The sequence below is a fragment of the Dryobates pubescens genome, chromosome 14 (assembly GCF_014839835.1).
Source record: "Dryobates pubescens isolate bDryPub1 chromosome 14, bDryPub1.pri, whole genome shotgun sequence".
Classification (NCBI taxonomy): domain Eukaryota; kingdom Metazoa; phylum Chordata; class Aves; order Piciformes; family Picidae; genus Dryobates; species Dryobates pubescens.
The window spans coordinates 23,033,033-23,052,795 of record NC_071625.1 but is presented as its reverse complement, the minus strand read 5'-3'; the positions used below and the strand labels follow the sequence as shown (position 1 = coordinate 23,052,795).

The 19,763-nt window shown below is 47.3% G+C and overlaps 1 protein-coding gene across 1 annotated transcript; it reads left to right on the top strand.

The window, feature by feature from the left end:
• Window positions 1-6,092: 6,092 nt before the first annotated feature.
• On the top strand, window positions 6,093-9,917 carry TRIB1 (tribbles pseudokinase 1). Its single transcript, XM_054167353.1, has 3 exons — window positions 6,093-6,676; window positions 7,069-7,361; window positions 9,415-9,917. Exons 1-3 carry the CDS (start codon window positions 6,371-6,373, stop codon window positions 9,881-9,883), a joined length of 1,068 nt encoding a protein of 355 aa, XP_054023328.1. The 5' UTR covers window positions 6,093-6,370; the 3' UTR covers window positions 9,884-9,917.
• Window positions 9,918-19,763: the final 9,846 nt, after the last annotated feature.

Below are 19,763 nucleotides of genomic sequence, written 5' to 3'. Positions count from 1 at the left end.
AAGAGGTGCTTTCCAAATGCAGCAAGCCTTGATGTAGCTGAGAAGGATCTAGCACTGAAGCTTGCTGAGAATCTGTCTCTGCCAGAGAACAGAATTTCCAAATAGTATTTTGAATGATTAAAGAAATGCCTAATCAAACATTAAAATAAAGGCAAGAAAGATCCATATGCAACAGCTTTCAGTGGTACCCCGAGGCACAAGCCATTAGCACAGCTCTCTCACTACAGCAGATGCTCCCTGGGAAGCAGAATTCTCCATTTTACAACTAGAGACTGAAGTTTTCAAATCAGTGGAGCCATGATGTGTAAAGATAAAAACTAATCAGGCAGATATCTCATGGAAGATTTAGCACACTTGTGCTAAAAGGAGTACACATTCCACTGAATCAAGGACATATTCATCATTACCGCTCTGGAGCTGTGATCTTATTCATTCTAGAAGAATCAAAAGCCTAGGCTCTGTCAGTGCTCCCTTGAGAAATACCCGGAGCAAAGCAGGGGCTGCAGGAAGTGATACCGATGACTCAACAGCCAAGGCCAACACACTGCCTTATTTTAGACAATGTCCTCTTGGATGTACTCATGTTTCCTCATGAGTGGCTGATGACAAAGGTCTTACCTACCTGTGGTCACAAGTACCTCGTGACGTTTTTCTAAAGAATAGCTCTAGTACTGTGGCCAAAACTAGTTTAGAATTGACTGTGCAGCTTGCTTAATTTCCACTGCTGTTTCAAGTGAATGTTAATCTTCATCTTCCCTTAAAGTCTCCATGTGAAGATCCTGAGGTACTGTGTGGTTCATTAAATGAACATTTCCATAATGAATAGTGCTCTGTTATACAGTGAAGATGCACCTAGGAAAGAGGCTTCCTGGAGTGGAAAATGTTAGAATATCAGCAGGACAGGTCTTTCTCTTGCCACAGCCAAACCTTCAAGCTGAAAGCTACCCTCTAACATAAATAAAGATTTGTTTCCTCGTTATAAAGTACTGTGCTATTACTACATATTATTTCATACACACAACATGGTCACAGCAATGCTCAGAGGAGAACCCTCTGTGTAGGTGCCAGTGGATTCTAGGCTGCCAGCCAGTAACTATAAGAAGTAAAAACATTAGATGGATTATTAAGCAAGTAAGACTCTGGAACACGTGTGCTTTGTACAGTAGATGCACACCTATGTGCTTGCTTATGCATGAGCAATCTCAGCAACCCATCAGGGCTGCAGCAATGTACAGCAAACACAGTGTGCTTCATCATTTCATAATGCTGCAGAAAATGCTGCAGTGGGCACAGGAAAGAGCCTGCTTCGCTCATTTATTGTGAGACCCAAAGACAGAGAGCTTGAAAGCATGCACATGAATTGAATTGCATGGGAAGCTTACCAAAGGAAGTGTTTGCTTGTAAACCCAGTATGAATAGGATCTTCTCTGACCGCAAGGGAAATGGAGAGACACTCATTCACTGTCTGCTTGTGCAATCAACTTCTGAAGTAAAAACAGGATCTGAGGTTTAAAACCTGAACCTTCACACGTCTTTCAAGCAACAGAAGAAGCCTTCATGCTCTTTAGTCTGCAAAGGAACAACGTCAGGAGGTGCTCCTCGTGAGACTCCTTGGATTTGATAACAACTGGTTTATCAAAAGGGAATTATTTAGAGTTTCTAGCAACAGCAACCCTCAGAGCAGCTTCTGTGTGGGCTTAAGGGGAGACATCTGAACACCATAACATTGCACTTCTTTTGATGTCAGTACGTGCTTGTCATGTGTTTTGTATCTTAACAGCGAATCTGCTACTGAGTTCCACGGTATTTAAGGATGGTTGTGGATTTATCACAGATTCCATTCCTGCTATAAAAACCCATTACTTTTAAGTCTTTTATCACCTGGTTACACGACTACACTTTGAGCCCAATCTGTGCAGAGTGATTCTGCACACTGGTAGAGTGTGGACAACCTGCTGGTTTTCAATTGCTGGCAATTCAATCCAGCAGTAGTTTAATTTCCATTACATGGCTTGAGATACTTTGTAAAATGAAGGATTTTTAAAAATAATTGGCCTGATAGGTTAATATTAGCTGAAGTATTTGTGTGTCAGACCTCTCTCATCCCATAACTAAAATAAGGACTTCTAAATTTCTCCCCACAGCAAGCAGACAGTTTATTTATAAGTGGCCTAATCTAATAGAGATTTACTCTGTATATCCCGTGAGACATATCATCAAAGTTACCAGACCTGTCCCAAGCACTTGGGAAGTGAGGAGATGGTTACACAATTCTCATTGCCTCTGGCTGTTCCAGTTACAAAGATAAAGGGTCAGAGAACTGGAGCAGTGGAGATAATTTTGTGTGCATCGAAGGAAAAGCAGCTCATCAGGTGAGTGTGGGCACTGGCTGAGGGAGAGACAGGTACATACTTGAATGCCATGCAACAAAAAACCCTTTAAATAAAAAATGTGCCAGGAAAAGGGAATGTCAGTGCATCACCACTGAAAATTCTGGATTCTTGAATCTTCATCTAGCAGATGCAATAGTCCTGCTTTGCTTGGGTTTTTGGGGGAAAAAAAAAGTGTATGTATATATACATAGATGAAGAGCAACATTCATCTTGCCACAGCTCTAGCAAATCTGTGCTGGACAAGACTCTTCCCTCTTCTGGAACAGGCCAGATCTGTGATGCACATCCCACAGCATCTTGTTTCTGCTGTACTCCTGGTTCCTCACCTAGCAGCTGAGACTCCAGGAAGAAGGGAGGCAGTGAGTAGCCCTGCTTGCTTTCACAAGACAGGATCTACTTTTTGTAGTGATTTTGTAATGTCCTTTGAGAGCTGCTGATCTCCTTAGCTTTTGGAAGGCTCCTGTTGTTCTTTGCCAAGCACTAAACTACTGACTGATACTCCCAAAGGCCATCCCTGCCTCACCTCACTGGTACCAGGCCTCTTTAGGAGTATCCAAGGCTGGGTGTTCAGTTCTTTGTTTGCTGGCTCACAGAAGTTCATTTTTCCAGCACTTGGGAAGCAAAAGTCAATGTTTTATCCAAAAGTGAGGTCTGTAAATGTAATTCTGAAATGATCAGTTCTCCACAGGGACTTACAGTGCTATCCACTGGAGCTGCCTAATACTGCTTTGGTTTGGAAGGGCTGTAAAGCCATTCAGACTCACCTTCACTGCAAGGATGGCTGAGAACTGCCATGCTAATTTCATCTCATGCTAAGCTGGTAGCCCCCAAAAAAAATCTTTTCCTGGGGAGGGGAAGATGGAATGATGAAGGCTTGTGCAGGGAATAAAAGAAAGACTTCCAATGTCTTCTCTTTTCAGGAGGAGAATAGTTGTAGGAGATAGGCCTGGATGTGTAAATGCCTGTGGCATGACCTGCAATGAACAAGAGACGACTGTGGCAGGTGTGGTAGTCCCATATTCTGAAAAACTCTTGTAATACTGAAATGTTGCAGCAGTTCTTCTTCACAAAGCTCTCCCTGGAGTTCTTCCTGTTCTCTGCACTGGTTCACACCCAAACTGTGCTTGCATGCAAGCACTGGTAGAGATGGGTAAAGAAGAAACATTTCAACTGTCTGGGAAGCACCATGCCGTGCAAGTCATCAGACACTGTCCTTGGCAGCCCTTTTCTTACTTTCTTCTTCTTTTTTTTTTCCCTCTTCCTTGTATGTGCATTTGGGGGATCAGCCAGGATTAGAAAAAAAAACACGCCACACAACAGAAAACCCAAAGTAGGAAACACTGCTCTGCTCTGCATGTTGGAATGGATCTGGTGAAGGTGGAGAGGAGCCTGGATGTGGATCTTGTGATCCATACCCAAAACATTGGACTGAGAAGAAGGTATTGAGCATTTGATTAATAACTGCTATTATATGTTTATTCGTTACATTAATGCCTTGAGTAAAACTGCCAGGCATTTTAAAGAAGCAATGAAAGTTTCCTTCTGTCAGGAACTGCCTCCATTTTGTGAGGACCCAGCACATGGGAGAAAAAGTTGGGGTTCATTTCAGCCACATGTAGACAACTGAAGTTTGGTCTGCACAGCCAGATGGGAGAGGGCACTCACCCATAGTTCTGAGATGAGTTACCCAGGGGTTATTCTTTTCCTGGTATCTGGGGATTGCACACCCAGTTTCTGTTCTCCAGTTAGCAGGGACACCCCAAGAGGGCATGAAATCCCGAGAATCCCTGTGCAAAGAATGTGCCCAGACACCACAAGTCTGTGGCAGGCCTGTGGGATGCAGTGCTGTGAGTCCCTCTGTGCTCTGCTCTCCTCTCACACCCCAGATGACTTTCTGGGGAGGCAGGAAAATGAACAGGGGTTTTTGCTCTTCTTCAGGACCAAGAGGTGGCCCATTTGGTTGCCAGTAGCCCGAACCAAACACTTTGTGCTGGTCCCCCTGGTGGCATAGGGCCAGCATGAGGTGACTGTGGACTCTAAGAGGCTTTAAATGGGTGGGAGGGTGGGAAAGTGAAGGCTATGGCTTCCAGTGATGTGTGCAAATGCATCCTCAGTATGGCCTTTCCCCTCATCTGGGACTGTGAGTTGGCACAGAAGCTGAGAGGGGTGCGGACCCTTGGGAGGGTATGGACCAAAGGGACCTACTTAGTCCAGGTGCGCCACTTGGTTTTTACACTGACATCTTCACTCCTGCTCACACAGCTTCTCATTCTGAGAGAGCTACAGAGAATGCTGTTACATGCTAATAATGCCCGGGGGTGCCTTCATGCAGGCCCATTGCTAGTTTGATGTATCTACATGCTTTCCCTGGCCTCAAAAGTACTGACACCTCTCAACTCATGCTATCTCAGTCATAGGAAGCAGCTCATACATGCAGCATCCTACCAGATAAAGTCACCCAGCAGTGGCATCTCAATCAGAAAAACTTCCAGGAAGGGAAAATAAAGCAAAGGTCTGATGGACACTCATGCATGTTTTACCTATGAAAGGAATGAAATCAAAGAGCACGCTCCGAGAGCTGTGGTGAATGGCTCAGAAGCCATCCGCCGACGTGAACGGAATTGTACTTCTGGGAGGAAAAAAAAGAAAGAGAAAATGCAGGCCCTGGGATATCCCTTTATGGCATATGCATTTTATGTTTAAATGTATTAATGGGACTGCTATGCTATGAGTCATCCCACACCAGAGTTTCATGTGTTTCTTAAAATACACTCGAAGTAGCTGAAGGCATGCACGGGTTTGCCGTGCAGTTATCTGTCAGGAATCTGAGTGAATACCTGCACGCGTGGCATCACCGGCTTCAGAGCTGGTGGCTGGAGGGTGCCCTGGGTCCCTTCTGCTGCTGAAACAGGCCAGGGCTGGGGAAGTGAAACGGGATAGGCACGGATCCTACAGACCAACAAAATGTAGGCTCCGCGTGCTATCGGAGAAGCCTCAGCACTGTCTTACAGAAAATTTGCATATATGCAAAGAGGAAAGATGGAGAGTTTCCTTCTGAAGCACACTTGTCAAAACTACAGCTGTGCGGTTTTTTAGAGATGATTTGATGTCTTCCCCCCCCCCCCCCCCCCCCCCCCCCCTTTCGTTTTGCTTCCGTTTACTAACAGTCCTGGATGCAAATCTATTTACTATTCCTTTAAACCCATACTTCTGATCCCGGTGGTGGCTGCTGAGCTCAATTCTGTGCTCCTCGCAAGACACTTCAGCTGCTGACTGCCGCTTGGTCTCGATGCTATTCCTTTTTCGGAGAGCAGACAGTTTAAACATGGGAAACCCAACGCCAGGTATTTCCGATGGTGCACGTTTAGTCTACGCGCATGAACCACCGTCGGTGGTTCCTGATGCAAACCTTGGGATGAAGGAAAAGCCAGAACTGGGGCTGGGGAGAAACCGCAGCAAATGCATAAAAGCTAACCTCCTAGGAATGGAACCGAGCACGCTTCCTCTCCACAGTTAGCGGAGCTTGGGGGGGGTTGCGAGCATGCCGGGCTCAGGAGACCGAGTCGGACATGAGATGTCCTTGCTCCAGACTGGCTGGAGGACCATGGGAGGAGGGTCACCTCCGCGCCTGGGTCCCAGCGGGTCCCGCAGCCAGACGGGGCGGTGGGTGTCCGCCGCCCCGCCTGGTTGCGTGGCTCGCTGTGGCCCGGGGCCGTGGAGAGCATCGGGCAGAGCGGAGCAGGCGCGTCCAAGCCTCCCTCCTCCCATTTCCCCGTGCGTCAGGGCCGGGAGGAGGAGACTCATTCTTTTTGTGTGTGTGTGTATTAATTTATTTATTTTTTAAAGCCTCAAACTACTTTAGCGCGGAGTCGGCAGCAGATGGTGGACGCGACCCGAGGTTTCGGCTGGGAGAACGAAGGGATGCGCCCAGCCCGCACCGCCCGCCTCTAGCTCGGCTCCCGCTCCCGCTCCCCTCCATGAGCCGCCCCGCGTCCCTGCTGCCGGCCGCTCGCTGCCGCAGCGCCCCGGCCAAGCGGCTCCAACCCCTCCAGGACGGTCCCGCCGAGGAAGCGCCGGCCGCCAAGTGCCCTCGCCTCGTCGATTGCGGACCCCCGGATTGCCTGAGCGCTCCCGGGTCGCCCTGTGCCCCCGCTTCTCCCGCCGGCGGCGGGGGAGCGGCGGGTCCCAGCCTGATCGCCTCGTACCTGCTGCTGCCGCTGGCCGAGCGGGAGCAGGTGTCGAGAGCGCTGAGCGTCAGCTCCGGACGGGAGCTGCGCTGCAAGGTGAGCCCGAGCTCCGCGGGCGCGCATCGGGAGGCTCGGGGCGGGGGATGAGACGGGAATCCGCCCGGCGTTTTCGGAGCGCTCGACGCTGGGAAAGCCTTGAAAAATATGCGCCCGCTGCTCCCTGCCCGGCCAGCCGCTGGGAGTAAGCTGTTACTTCGGAATAGGGTTTTGGGGATGGTGGTTTATTTTATTTTAATTTCCTCCCCCCATACACACACCTTCCCAATATACAATGAACAGGAAGGGTCTCAGTAGCCGCTTTGAACGGCGTTCCTGCCGAGCCCTGGCTCCCCTCCAGCTCCCTCGTCATTGTTTGGGGAGAGTTGCTACGCGAGCGGCTGCTTTCAGCGCCCTTGAGAATGAATTTGTGTTTAATTTCCTCTGTACAGGTGTTCCCCCTCAAACACTACCAGGACAAGATCCGGCCTTACATTCAGCTGCCGTCACACAGAAACATTACCGGGGTAGTTGAAGTCATCCTCGGGGACACCAAGGCCTATGTATTCTTTGAAAAGGACTTTGGGGACATGCACTCCTACGTGAGGAGCTGCAAGAGGCTGAGGGAAGAGGAGGCTGCCCGGCTGTTCAAGCAGATTGTCTCTGCCGTCGCTCACTGCCACCAATCGGCCATCGTACTTGGTGACCTCAAGCTCAGGAAATTTGTCTTCTCTAATGAAGAAAGGTAAGCAGTTGTCACCAGCTGGCCCTGGGGTGAGTAGGAATGTGACATCCAGAGACACAAAAAGTGTCCCAGGGAGTGGAAACAGCCATGTCAGGCAGCATCACCGGCGAGTGATTCAAGTATGTCCCCATCACATGTGTGTAGTAGGTCACAGATCTGATCGGTACATGTTTGCTCATAGATCATGACTGATGAAAGGGAGGAAACTTGCCAGGAGCTTCCTCTCATTGAGCAGAAGTTCAGTGAAACCCGCTGTTAGACAAAGGGACGATAGTTCAGATGCCTGTTAGCACCAGAAGATGTCATGAGTGTCACTTGTTTAGTGTAAAATGAATAAAAGGTGGAGAGGAGGGAGGCTGAGATACTGTGCTGGGGAGGGGGAACGGCACAGCTGGAGAAGCAGAAGATGTGAGGAGCCATCCTCATGCCTAGGTGAGCTGCCCAGTGCCAGAGCTGGGGTTGGGAGAGAGGGGTGCTCAGGAGGAGTTTCCTTGCTGAAATCCCCTGCTGATCAGGGTCATGCTGCTAGCAAAAAACTGTCTGTGTCCTTCGAGGCTTTTATCTTTCCTCTAGTACAGTGGTGGTGCCTTCCATGCCCCGTATGCCTGTGGATGTAGACATGCACACGGGGGAAGGTGGGACATAGTTAAATATTGCTTTGGGAGTCCTGCACTGAAGAAAAGTAGTTTGGTAAAACTCACCCTAAAAGCTAGGTTTATAGAGAGGCGATCCAGAATCCAGTTGTTAAATTTAGGTTAGGGAAATAATTCGGTATTTCCCTGAAGTGTGTGCTGCTATTGTAGTGCCTTGCCGCAGGTGGCAGAGCCAGAAGTAGATATTTAATCTGCAAAACTGACCCTGACTAGCTGCTGATCCTGTGGAAAGCTGAAAATAAAAAACAAGTAAAAGCTTTAATGGTGTTGTACTCAGTTTGATGAAACTGGAGGTTGTATTACTAAACCAGAAGAAAACACTTGTTTCTTTTTTACTGTTTTTCTTTTTTTTCTTTTTAACTGGACTAATGCCTCCTCAGGATAGCATTTATAAACCCGATACGAAAATTAACCAGCACTGGCCCTCTTAAACAGAAATAACCATATGTTGACATGCAAAGAAAAGTAATTCCTTTGAAGGAAACTATTGCAGCTTTTCCCGCCCATGAGAAGATGAAACATTTGTTGAAATGTCACATTGCACACAGCCCCGCTCGTTTGGAAATAGCCGCGTTGCACAGGCGAGTGTCATGTGCATCCCATTTGGCAAGAAGAGGGTTAAGCAATGGCAGGCGGACTCGGCGCCGGCACAGGTGCAGTTTCAGGGCTCCCGCAGCCAATCTCGGGCCCAGGGTTCTCGTTGAGTCATATTTTCCGTTTGCAGAACCAATGGGTATTTGACGAGGTCATGCCGAGGACAGGCTCAGCGGGCTGCAAGGCAGTGCAGAGCCCTTCCAGGGCAAGGGGATGGCGTCCTCGCTGATGCAAAGCTCCTCTTTCACCCCAAAACAGGACGTCAGGGTGAAGCCATCTCCACCTGGGAGGTGGCAGGAGCAGTGGTACCCTCTGGAAAGGGGAGAAAGGCAAAAAAAAAAGGGGGGGGGGGAAGAAAAGAAAAAAGTTACCAAATAAAATTAAAAAATAGAATACAGAACTTAAGAGAGCTGATGATTGCTGCAAGCACAGAAGGGATCTGGACATTGCAGTCTGCAAAATCATGTAGCTGGGTGCTGTTTGCTCAAAGTCTGACCCGCAAATCTGGTACTGCGTGATGCATTGTGGCTGATTAACCCCCTGCAGTGGCAGTGCAACCTGCATACACAGCAGGTGACTTGCCGCTGCTCCTGTGTTGTCAAATCCCCCAGTAAATAAGCAGATGTCACTGAGTGCCTGCCTGATGTGTGTAGCTGTGCTTCCATTACACAGAGGCAGCTTCTCTCCTTTTCTTTATGCACTGCAAGAAGGGGAGTGGGGATCGCCCTGGTCAGGGGCTTGCCAGGCTCGCTTGTGACTGGGTATTGCAACTTCTAACCCAGGGCTTTCTCTCCTGCTCTCCCTAGGACTCAGCTGCGGCTGGAGAGCCTGGAAGACACACACATCATCAAAGGTGAAGACGATGCACTCTCAGACAAGCACGGCTGTCCGGCGTATGTCAGCCCTGAGATCCTAAATACGACCGGGACTTACTCTGGAAAATCAGCCGACGTGTGGAGTTTGGGGGTGATGCTTTATACTCTCCTGGTGGGACGCTATCCCTTCCATGACTCGGACCCTAGCACTCTCTTTTCCAAAATCCGACGTGGACAGTTCTGTATTCCTGACCACGTCTCCCCCAAAGCCCGATGCCTCATCCGCAGTCTCCTGCGGCGGGAGCCCTCTGAAAGACTCACTGCTCCGGAGATCTTGCTTCACCCTTGGTTCGAGGCAGTTTTGGAGCCTGGATATACAGACCAGGAGACAGGAACTTCGGATCAAATTGTTCCAGAATACCACGGAGACAGCGATGATATTAGTTCTTTCTTCTGCTAATCCTGAAATCTCAGAAAGCTCCACGGTTCTCACCTCCGGTGTCTTCATAGAGTTTCATTTTCTCATGTTTGCAAATTCAGCAGCATCTTAAAGTGCCAGTATGGTCAGAAAAGTGACCTTGTTTAAAACAAATGCCAACCTGTAGATCTCTGCTCCCTGAGCGTACTAGAGAAGTTTCATCCTCTTGCTCTGCTAGTCGTTCCATCCTGTTGTTCCTGGAGGACTCATCCAGCTTTGCAAAAGCTGCCTCCCAACATCCTCCATGGTGTAACTGGCCACGTCTTGGCTGCAGAGTCTTATGGCCGGCGAGGTGTAAGAGAGAAACAAAGCTCCGTCTGCTTTCCAGTGGTGGCTATGGAAGCGCTGAGCCCTGGTGTCAAGCCGTAGGGTGTGGGGGGCACGAGGCACGACTCTAACTGAACGAATCTGACAGAAACGGGTAAAAAGGGGAATGGACTTGGCGTGCTGCTCCGGCTGGCTTGCAAAGTAGCTTTCTGACTGTAAGCGCACTTTAATGTGGGAAGGAGGTCTTTGCTCACCAAAGCCAGCTGCCTGCTCACTGCTGCTCCTCTGCAGAACTGGTGGATCTCCCAGCCGGATCCCCTCCAATTCCATTCGCTGACCAGGAAAGCATTTTAAATAGACTCAAGCCTCGTGTTACCATGGTGTAGCCTATATAACTTTCTGCCCTCAGCAAGCTTGTCAAGTAGCAGGTCTCATTAGCTCTGAGTGCCAAAACATATCCATTTACCAAACCGTAACACTATTGGCTGGGGCGCCTTCCCTTGGAAAATGACAAGGGGTATCTTGTACAGTATATGTAAACATGGTAGTGTTTCCCTACAGGCTCCTGAAAACATCACATCCCCTCTCTTCCCCCCTTCACCCCCCAGAAAAAGTTAGTCTTAAGAGTAAAATCTCCACACGCCCTTAGTTGATTATTCAGGTATATTGTTTGCCTCTGGCTAGGACTCCTCTTTCTCCCCCTCCTCCCCCCCCCCCCCTTTTTTTCCCCCCATGATTATTCATAATCTTTCCAATGTGTGTGGATAATGAATATACCTAAATCATTATCTTCCTGGGCTGAGAGTAAGTAAAGCTTAGTCCTGCCTAAAAATTCTGGTTTTTCTCACATTTGTGTCCAGTGGCTTATGCAAAGAGAGATGTCCATTCACCTTAGGTAAGTGTCTTCTGAAATGGCCATGAGGTGGGTAATTTATGTCCCCTACATGGCACAGTTCCAGTGAAGTCATTTTAAGGGTTAACCCCCAGCAAGCTGCAGTCCCACCACAAGTTGCAAGAATACCATGTATACCTCATGTACTGTGTACTTTGTACATACCTTACTGTGTGGGGTTTTGTTTTCTTGTTTTGTTGTACCTTGTCCTAATAAGAGGTGTCGAAGAGCAATTTAATGTGAATTATTGTTGGCAATACTAACTTGACAGAATCATGAGCATTACGAGCAGGGCGCTACAGCTCTCCGTTGCACTAAGCCTCTCATGATTGCTTGACATTTGTATCTGTGATACAGTTTAACCCTTCTATAAGAAACAGTACATTTGTATATATTGGTGGAAAACTCTGCCAGAAAAGATAAAAACACTATGTCCAGCTTGTAAATATGTACATGTATGTGGAAACCTGGATGAGAAAGTCTGAAAGTTTTAATAAACTTGGTTTCATAATGTTTGTCCCCATTTCTTGTGGTGTCTTGGGGGGAACACAGCTTGAGTATGTTTGGGTTACATTGAAAAATTGGGGGCTGGTATAAAAGAGATGCAGCTTTTCTATGGTCCACATGTGCCCCGTCACACCTGAGGTCCTGGAGTCTGAGCCCTGACTTTCCCCAGCTCTACCCAGGGGAAATTCCCATGGAGATGAGTGGGGACAGGGGGTGGCTCCTGCCTTTTGTAGGTGGGAAAGTGTGTGATAACTCCTCGGTGCTATGTGAAATGGAGTATCCTGTTCACCTGATAAACGAGGAGAGAGAGTTACAGCTCTGCCTTTGAACTTTTGACATCCTCTTGCCTTTCAGAATGTGCATTCATTTCCATCTGTGAGTGCAAAATGCTATGGCACTGAAAGGCTATCACCCTGCACCTGCCTGTGTGGCAATGTGATGCTCAAGCTAGTGGAAAATCAGATCTCAGGTGTCTAAAAGTGAGCAGTCAGAAGCAGAGGCAGTGGTCAAGAACTTGGGCTTTAACAGAGAGCCAGAGCCAGTGGGCAGGAATTTGGCCCTGCTGCCAGTAGCCGATGCAGAGGCCACCCATTGCTCTTGTTAAAAATGAAGAGAAAGATTATTAGAGCTGCTTTGCTTTGTGGCAAGAAGAGTGGAGTATAAATAGCAGCAGTATCAAGGTTCGAGAATGTGCTCTCCTGAAAGAGATCAAGCCACCCTTGTAATCCACCCGGAGTGGTGAGATCATCACTCACAAGTAGAGAGGAGGAGGAAGAGAGTCTTGATTTTTATTTATACTTTGCCTCATGTTTAACTTTGTCCCTTAGCTTGAAATCTCTTCACCAGGGCAACTGCTTCCAGGCAGCATTTTGAGCAGGTGCAATTTGAGAAAGGATTTTGCTTTCAGAAAAGGAGTGAAAAGTTACGGGGAGGGAACAGCGACTTGGTCAGTGATAAAGCAGAGTGCAATGACTTTAATTAGGCACCTTGACTCCCACTCTGAGAAACCAGCAATCTGTGCAGTAAGCATATTTTCTTAGCACTTGCTGAGTGAATGTCAGACACCAAAATATCTCAAGTTACTTTACCGATGTTATTCTTTCAAGACTTGTGAAAATACATGCGCCACATAGCCTGGCTGATTAAATTACCCCCTGCCCTCCCATGCTTTTGGGCTTGGACAGAAGCCCCGATGCACCCTTTTAAAACGAACTGCAGGAGGTTTGTGTTTTGGTGAAACCATCCAAACCTTTAAAGCACGTTTTTTTTTTCGCCCTTGCAGTTAAGTCACTCTTAGTAGGTGAATGTGTAGGTCAACCCATGACTTTATTTCACATGAGCTACGTTGCAGAGCAATTAAAATAAACGCCAAATTGTAGTAACATCTGCAAGCAGCCTCTGTGTTGCTTTAGGGATTATAATGCAATATCCGTTTGTACAGCAGAATAAATTGCTATGGCTTCGTAACCTCATCGTTTGTATTATTGTATACAAAGTTTCAGAGCGTGTTGAAAGAACCGGCATATTAAGTGATTAAACTTTGATGGTGGGTGTGAGAACTTTGATTTATGCAATGCATACATTTCTTTTTGAGGGAGTCATAATTCGTCTATTTTTAAATGGTCCTTTGGGATCAGGGCTGTATGAATCTGTTGTGTATTTCTCAGACCTGGTCACTATTTTCATCTTAGAGCTGCAAGATACAGCTGGCCTCCCTGAAGAGTGCTGGGAACCTTCAGTCCTCCTCCATTTCCTGCTGAGAACATGATAAAAGTTGAGGTTTTCCACAACATCCTGGGCTCTGTCGTAAACCAGCATCAAACCACCTACCTCTCAGTCAAGCTCAATCTTGTATCCTGAATACATTTTTTTATCAGCTCTTGATACTCTGGCTGCATTTTGTGCATCAGTTCAATATTTTTCTTTATAAGTAGCACAGCAGAATTTATAAAGCAGCTTCCTCTTAAACTGCCAGGTAAAACAGCCAGCTCAGCAAGCTCAGTTTTAAGGCCAACATCTCTCTGCCAAGCAGGTGATACTGTTAAGGTTATTTGAAGTTAATGGAGAAGGATTGGTAGAGGTTCAGTGCCCTGAGTTCAGGAGAACACCTTTAAGGCACTTCTGTATCAACAAGTTATTTACAAAAGAAAAGGGAGAACCCCCCCAATTTTTTATACAGGTGTAGAAGATGAAGATTCATTGCACTTGGCTGGATTGCAAAGTTGGTGCTATGCTCTTCCCTTGCTCTGCTTTAATGCACTGAGGATAGGCCTGAGACCTAAGTTGAAAAACACACTTTACTCAGTCAGTGCTGAGTGTATTCTGTCAAGCAAATCTCCTCAGATTTATCTCTTTATGCAAAAGGCAGATTTCTTTTCCCCCTGCTTTTTTTCATGCTATTGCATTGGCAGGGAACCCCCCAACATTTATCATTATGGCACCACACAGACTTAGCAACACAATGAAACACCCTATGCAAATGCTTCTTACAAATATAATGCTTTTCCAGTGAGCACTGAGAAGAATAGGTTGACATGTAACCACAGTCTGAATTAATCCCTTGCAAAAAATGGCTTTGTTAAATGCAACATCTCTCAGAACTATTGTTGGTAAAAGAACCATGAAATCTGCAACAGTTCTTACTATGATTCCTTCATGACTTGCAAAATCCTCTTCTTCAAGTGAAATCCAGAGTTCACATTTCAGTTGGGATCAATTTTTTGTTGCAGCAAAACGACAAATGCTTTAGGATATGAGTTCACAGCAGGAGCATTCTCGTTTTATTTTTCGTGAAGCCACCTAGTTAGAAAATGCCTTCAAGAAAACTCATTAGTTTCCATTGCTCTGTATGTATTTATTTACAGTATTTAACCAGCTAAACAAGCTAATGTGCAGCACTTCATTTCCTAATTTGGCTTTGAAGCCGGAGCAGCAGAAGTATCAATTACATTCTGTCAAATGCAAACATTAACATAACTGTATGAAGCAATCATGTTTCTAACAACAGCAAGCACTGCCCAGAGGACCAAAATAAATAAAATTCATAGAGCAAGAGGTAACGCTTTTCTTTACAGCAGGATTAGGGCTGGCAAGTGCCTGTGTGCTTTCCTCTCAAGGGACGTTTGTCTGGTGGGGCAGCAGCGGCGGCTGGGGCGCTGAGTTGCAGGTGATTAATAAGGCACTTGCTCACTGAGGGCATGGTCTCATCACAGCGGGTGTGGATTTCTGCATGCAACTCCCGCTGTTATTAATGGTTAATTAATGTGTAATTTGCAGAAAGGGATGAAACTGGGACCTCGGTGGTGTGTTGTGAGCACACACACACGGGCTTATCATTGGAAGAAGCATTGGGGTGACATGAAGGGTGGATGACAGAAAATAAGTGCAGCATGAATCAGCTGCTCTATGTTTATCGTGCGGTGCTGTTGTGGGAAAACATTCACCTCCACCAACTACCATCTTCTGCCAACAACTAAAGTCGAGTTTGATAAATTATTAGTGGAGATGTTCTCAGTGGCTTTGCTTAGATTTTACCCCTCTTGCGCAAACTGCAGATTAGGAAAGGATTAAGTAACAACAGTGTGGCTAAAGTATTACACATCGTGCTGGCGATTAGCCAAAGAATGTAGCATGCAAAAGCTGACATTGCCTAAGAAATCAAATATAGCTCTGGTCACCACAGAAAATGACTCTTCCTCACCACCTAAGGTAGTTGCTCAGTTTCTCCTGTGTCATCGAGTGTCTTGCACCAGCAAGTTGCTCATTGCAGGGCTTGGGTTTCTAATTTTTTTCTTTTACTTTTTTCTTTTCTTTTACTTTTTTTCCCCTTTTCTTTTCTTTTAATTCTTTTCTTTTTTTCTTAAGTTCCAAGTAGTGACAAAACCATAAACACTTAGATGAATCACAGAAACCATAAATGTAATTGAGTGTAAAGCCATTGTTTGGCCTTTTGATAACATCCCCGTCAAGCCTCAACTTGTCAGGTTCACAGACTTGCTGAGGTTCAAATCTTGCAAATTTTCTTTGCTGCACTAGCAACTCGGGGCAAAGTAGCAACAGAAATAGGGGGCAAAGTCTGCATAACACTCTCGTGCCCAGTGACAATGACTTTGCAGAGGGGCAGTGGGATGTCTGGTGTGAGTAAGTGTTTTCCTTGGAGAGTTAAGGCTGCACAGTAGGGCTCACAAAGGTCAGCTGGCACCCTTCATTGCAAAGCAGGGGGGAAACAGCCCACAAACCCCAGGTGAGAGTGTAAAACCTACCCTGGTGCTCATGTGAAATTGTTGGCTGACAAGCAGGGTGGTGGACTCTGCTCCCTCCCCACCCTCATGCCTGTGCACAAACTGCCTGGATCTGGCAGAAGGCAGGATGCTGTTGGGCCAAGAGGCCCACCCAACACCAGGAGAAGCACTGGCAGATGTCAGGAGATGTGCATGGGAGCAGAGCAGGGGTTTGTCAGACTGCCCCTGTGATGTCCCCCCTGCAGCACACGGACACACACAGGGACCCTAGATGAAAGATGGGGAGGGACTCTTTTCCAGGGAGTGTAGTGATAGAATGAAGGAAAACAGTTTCAAACTGGAAGAGGGTAGATTTAGATTAGATACTAGGAAGAAGGGTTGTGAGTCAGTGGAACAGATTTCCCAGAGAAGTTATGGATGCCCTCTTCCTGGAAGTGTTGAAGGCCAGGCTGAATGGAACTTGGAATAATCTGATCTAGAGGAAGGAGCCCCTGCTGGTATCAGGGGGTTGAACTAGATGATCTTTAAGGTCTCTTCCAAGCTAACCCATTCTATGATTCTGTAACACCATGGCTCACTCATACCTGCCTTAGTGTTTAACCATCCTCTGAGGACCTTCCTGTCAAATATTTGCTTGGCTGGCCTTTGTCCCTGTCTGTACTTTGGGGTCTTGAAATCCTGTAGCAGCGAATTCCAGATCAGAGCATGATGCTGCTCCATTAAATGAGCATGTTTGGAAAGGGAATATGCTCCAAAAGAGAGTATAATTTGATCCACTGAAGAGGACTGACAGGCCTTCTTTTGGAGGGACTTTGTCCTGCTCTGTCTTCCCGTGGAGACCAAAGGCAATGCCTGTGCTCTGTGCCGGGCAGCAGCCTTCCTGGGTGACCATGGTGCCTGTGGCAATGGGGATTCAAGCCTATGAGACAGAAAGGCTTAATCAGCAAACTCATGGGATTTTTTATCTTGGGTCTTGTGATCATTAATAAGCAAGAGCCTTGTCTGCTGAAGTTAATGATCTCCAGAAGATTTCAAACTTTCATATGAGGAAGAACAAGCAATTGTCTGGTCCTCGCTGTTGCAAAGAGGGATTTGAAAGGATGTGTCCTGTGAACTCTTTGGACTATTCCCCACTTGTCACTGGTGTCCTGGCCAGATGCTCCATGCTGCAAAGGCATGGTTGATTGTCTGCCTCATTACAGCAGGCAGATCATTGTCCTTTTATCTAAGCAGCTGGCAAAACAATAAATTAAAAAATAAGTCAAAGTCAGCAAATAGTTTCCTTTCCCCATGCACGAGGTTAGAGGAACTACTCCACCTCCTCCTCCTCCTCCAGAATGGTTTCCTGATTTGGTAACATTTATTTTCAATCTTTTTCTTTCTTCTTTTTTTTTTTTTCCCCCCTGGGTGCATGGGGAAAAGCTGATTTGCACTGGAAGGGGAGCACCTTTTCATGCCTTGTGGCCCAGGAAGTTCATGTGCCAACCAGAACAAAAGGACTGGAAAAAAAATTCACTCTCCAGCACGGAGCAAGGTGGCTTTGCAGGGAGAGTACTTTCAACACATCGGGATGGGACCCATGCTCAAGCCATGAGGAACCTCTGCCTGCAGGCTTCTTGGGCAAGCTGTGCTTGCTGGAGACAGCACCGTATTTAAAAGTGACAGCAAGGACATGTCTGTTCTAGGACGACTTTCTGTGCTGGAGGGAAGATGCTGGAGTCACATCTAGCTTCTGTCCCTGGCACTGGGTATGGCTCGGGGTTGCTGGCAGGGGTTTGGCTGCTGAAGGCAGGCAGAGCTGCTCCCACGGGCGCTGGGAGCTGTGCTGGTGACCCAGGGCTGGCCCGTGATGCACATCCTGCTCACGCATGTGGGCATGAGTCAGAGCCCGAGAGGAAGAGGCCTCACCCAGCAGCAGGCAGAGCGCACAGGGGGCTGAGGCTGCTGCTGCTGGAAGTGATCGCTCATCACTGCTGACAGCCTCCCTCGGGGAATGCCTGCACCTGCGCTGCGGTGAAGGGCACTTGGGGCTGACAGGTCTCCCACTGCGTTGTCAGAGCTTCAATGTGCCTGCTATGGGATGGGTTTGTAGAGGCAGCTCAGAGCCTGCCTTTCAGCATCGACCTACCTCAGAGCTGAAGGAGTTGCTGGGGGGCCCAGGTAAACATAGAAACACAGAATGCATTGGGGTGGAAGGTACCTCTAGAGGTAATCTAGGCCAAACCCATTCAGTAAGCAGGATCATCCCCAACTATATCAGGTTGCTCAGAGCACCATCAAATCTCACCTTGGCTGTCTCCAGGGATGGGGCCTCCACCACCACCCTGGGCAACCTGTTCCAGTGTTCCAAAACACTCATAGTAAAGAACTTCTTCCTAATGTCCAATCTAAATCTACCTTTCTCTAGTTTGAAACCATTGTCCCTTGTCCTATTGTTACATGCTTCTGTAAAGAGTTCCTCCCCAGTTTTCTTGTAGTCCCCCTTCAGGTACTGGAAGGCCACTATAAGGTCTCCTCAGAGCCTTCTCTTCTCCAGGCAGAATGAACCCAACTCTTTCATCCCATCTTCACAGGAGAGGCGCTCCAGCCCTCTGATCATTTTTTGACCCTCCTCTGGATTCCCTCCTTCAGGTCCATTTCCTTCTTGTGTTGGGGGTCCCAGAGATGGACACAGTACTCTGGGTGGGGTCTCACAAGAGCAGGGTGGCAGAATCACCACTCTTGTTGGCTTATGCCCAGCTCTTTTCACCTACCAGTACCTCCAAGTCCTTTTCCACATGGCTGCTCTCTGTCAGGTCATCCCCCAGCCTATATTGATGATAACACCTCAAGCTGCTGCCTGTCTCCCCCAGCAAGAAGGCACAGCACAGTTGAGCAAATCCATTTCCATACCCCTCTAGTCCGCTCTCATGAGACACCAGCTGGACTACTGTTTTCCACTTTGGAGCCCCTACTGTGAGATAGAAATGGACCTGCTTGAGCTGCAAAGATAATCAGTGGGCATATGAGCATAATTAGTGGGCATATGAGGACAGGCTGAGAGAGTTGGGGTTCAGCCTGGAGAAGAGAATGCTCCAGGGAGACCTTATAGCTGCCTTCTAGTACCTAAAAGGGTCCTTACAGAAAAGATGGGGAGAGACTCTTTATCTGGGAGCATAGTGATAGGATGAAGAGCAATGATTTTAAACTGAAAGTGGGTCCATTTAGAGTAGCTATTAGAAAGAAATTTTTTTTTGTGGGTTGGTGTTTTTTTGTTTCTTTTTTGATGAGTGGTGAGGTACAGGAAGAGGTTGCGAGGAGAAGTCATAGATACCCCATCCCTGGAAGTGTTCAAGAGCAGGTTGGATGGAGCAACCTGATCTAGTGAAAGGTGTCCCTGCCAATGGCAGGGGGATTAAACCAGATGATCTTTGAGGTGACTTCCAACACAAACTGTTCTATGACTCTGTGCTGGTCAGAGGCCTCTGGAAAAACAATGCAGTCTTTACTTGTCTTCTTACCATCAGCTTGACCTTATCTTGCTATCTTCAGCACCCATCAGCTGCTCTTCACCCAGGTACCAATCTTACTTGGGCACTGGGACAGCTGAGCAATGGTCAAGCTGACCTCCCTGCTGCATTGCCCTGAAACAGGTGTCCAGATCTTTTGACCCCTGCAAATGTTTGCATTTAATTATTTCTGGAAGATTGCCACCACAATCTTAGAGTGATTCTTCCAGAAACTGCATTCATCTTTGCTAGGAAGCTGTTGCATGCCTCAAGCAAAGGTCAGGATGAATCATTTTGGAAACTACTCCAGCTGCAATGGACTCCCTGCACTGGGTGAGTGGAAATGTGTCCATGGTTTGGCACTTAAACTCAAGGTCCTGAACTCCCCCTGTGCTTCTGGGAGTCAATGGGATGACTTGCATAGGGTAACAAATGCCGAGTATGACTGTGGGCAGTGCAAAAGCCAG

Excerpts from the sequence above, each read along its gene's own strand:
- TRIB1 (XM_054167353.1), top strand. The coding sequence starts at position 6,371 with ATGAGCCGCCCCGCGTCCCTGCTGCCGGCCGCTCGCTGCCGCAGCGCC. Across the intron at positions 6,677-7,068 it reads GACGGGAGCTGCGCTGCAAG|GTGTTCCCCCTCAAACACTA; the intron begins GTGAGCCCGAGC and ends TCCTCTGTACAG. Across the intron at positions 7,362-9,414 it reads GTCTTCTCTAATGAAGAAAG|GACTCAGCTGCGGCTGGAGA; the intron begins GTAAGCAGTTGT and ends TGCTCTCCCTAG.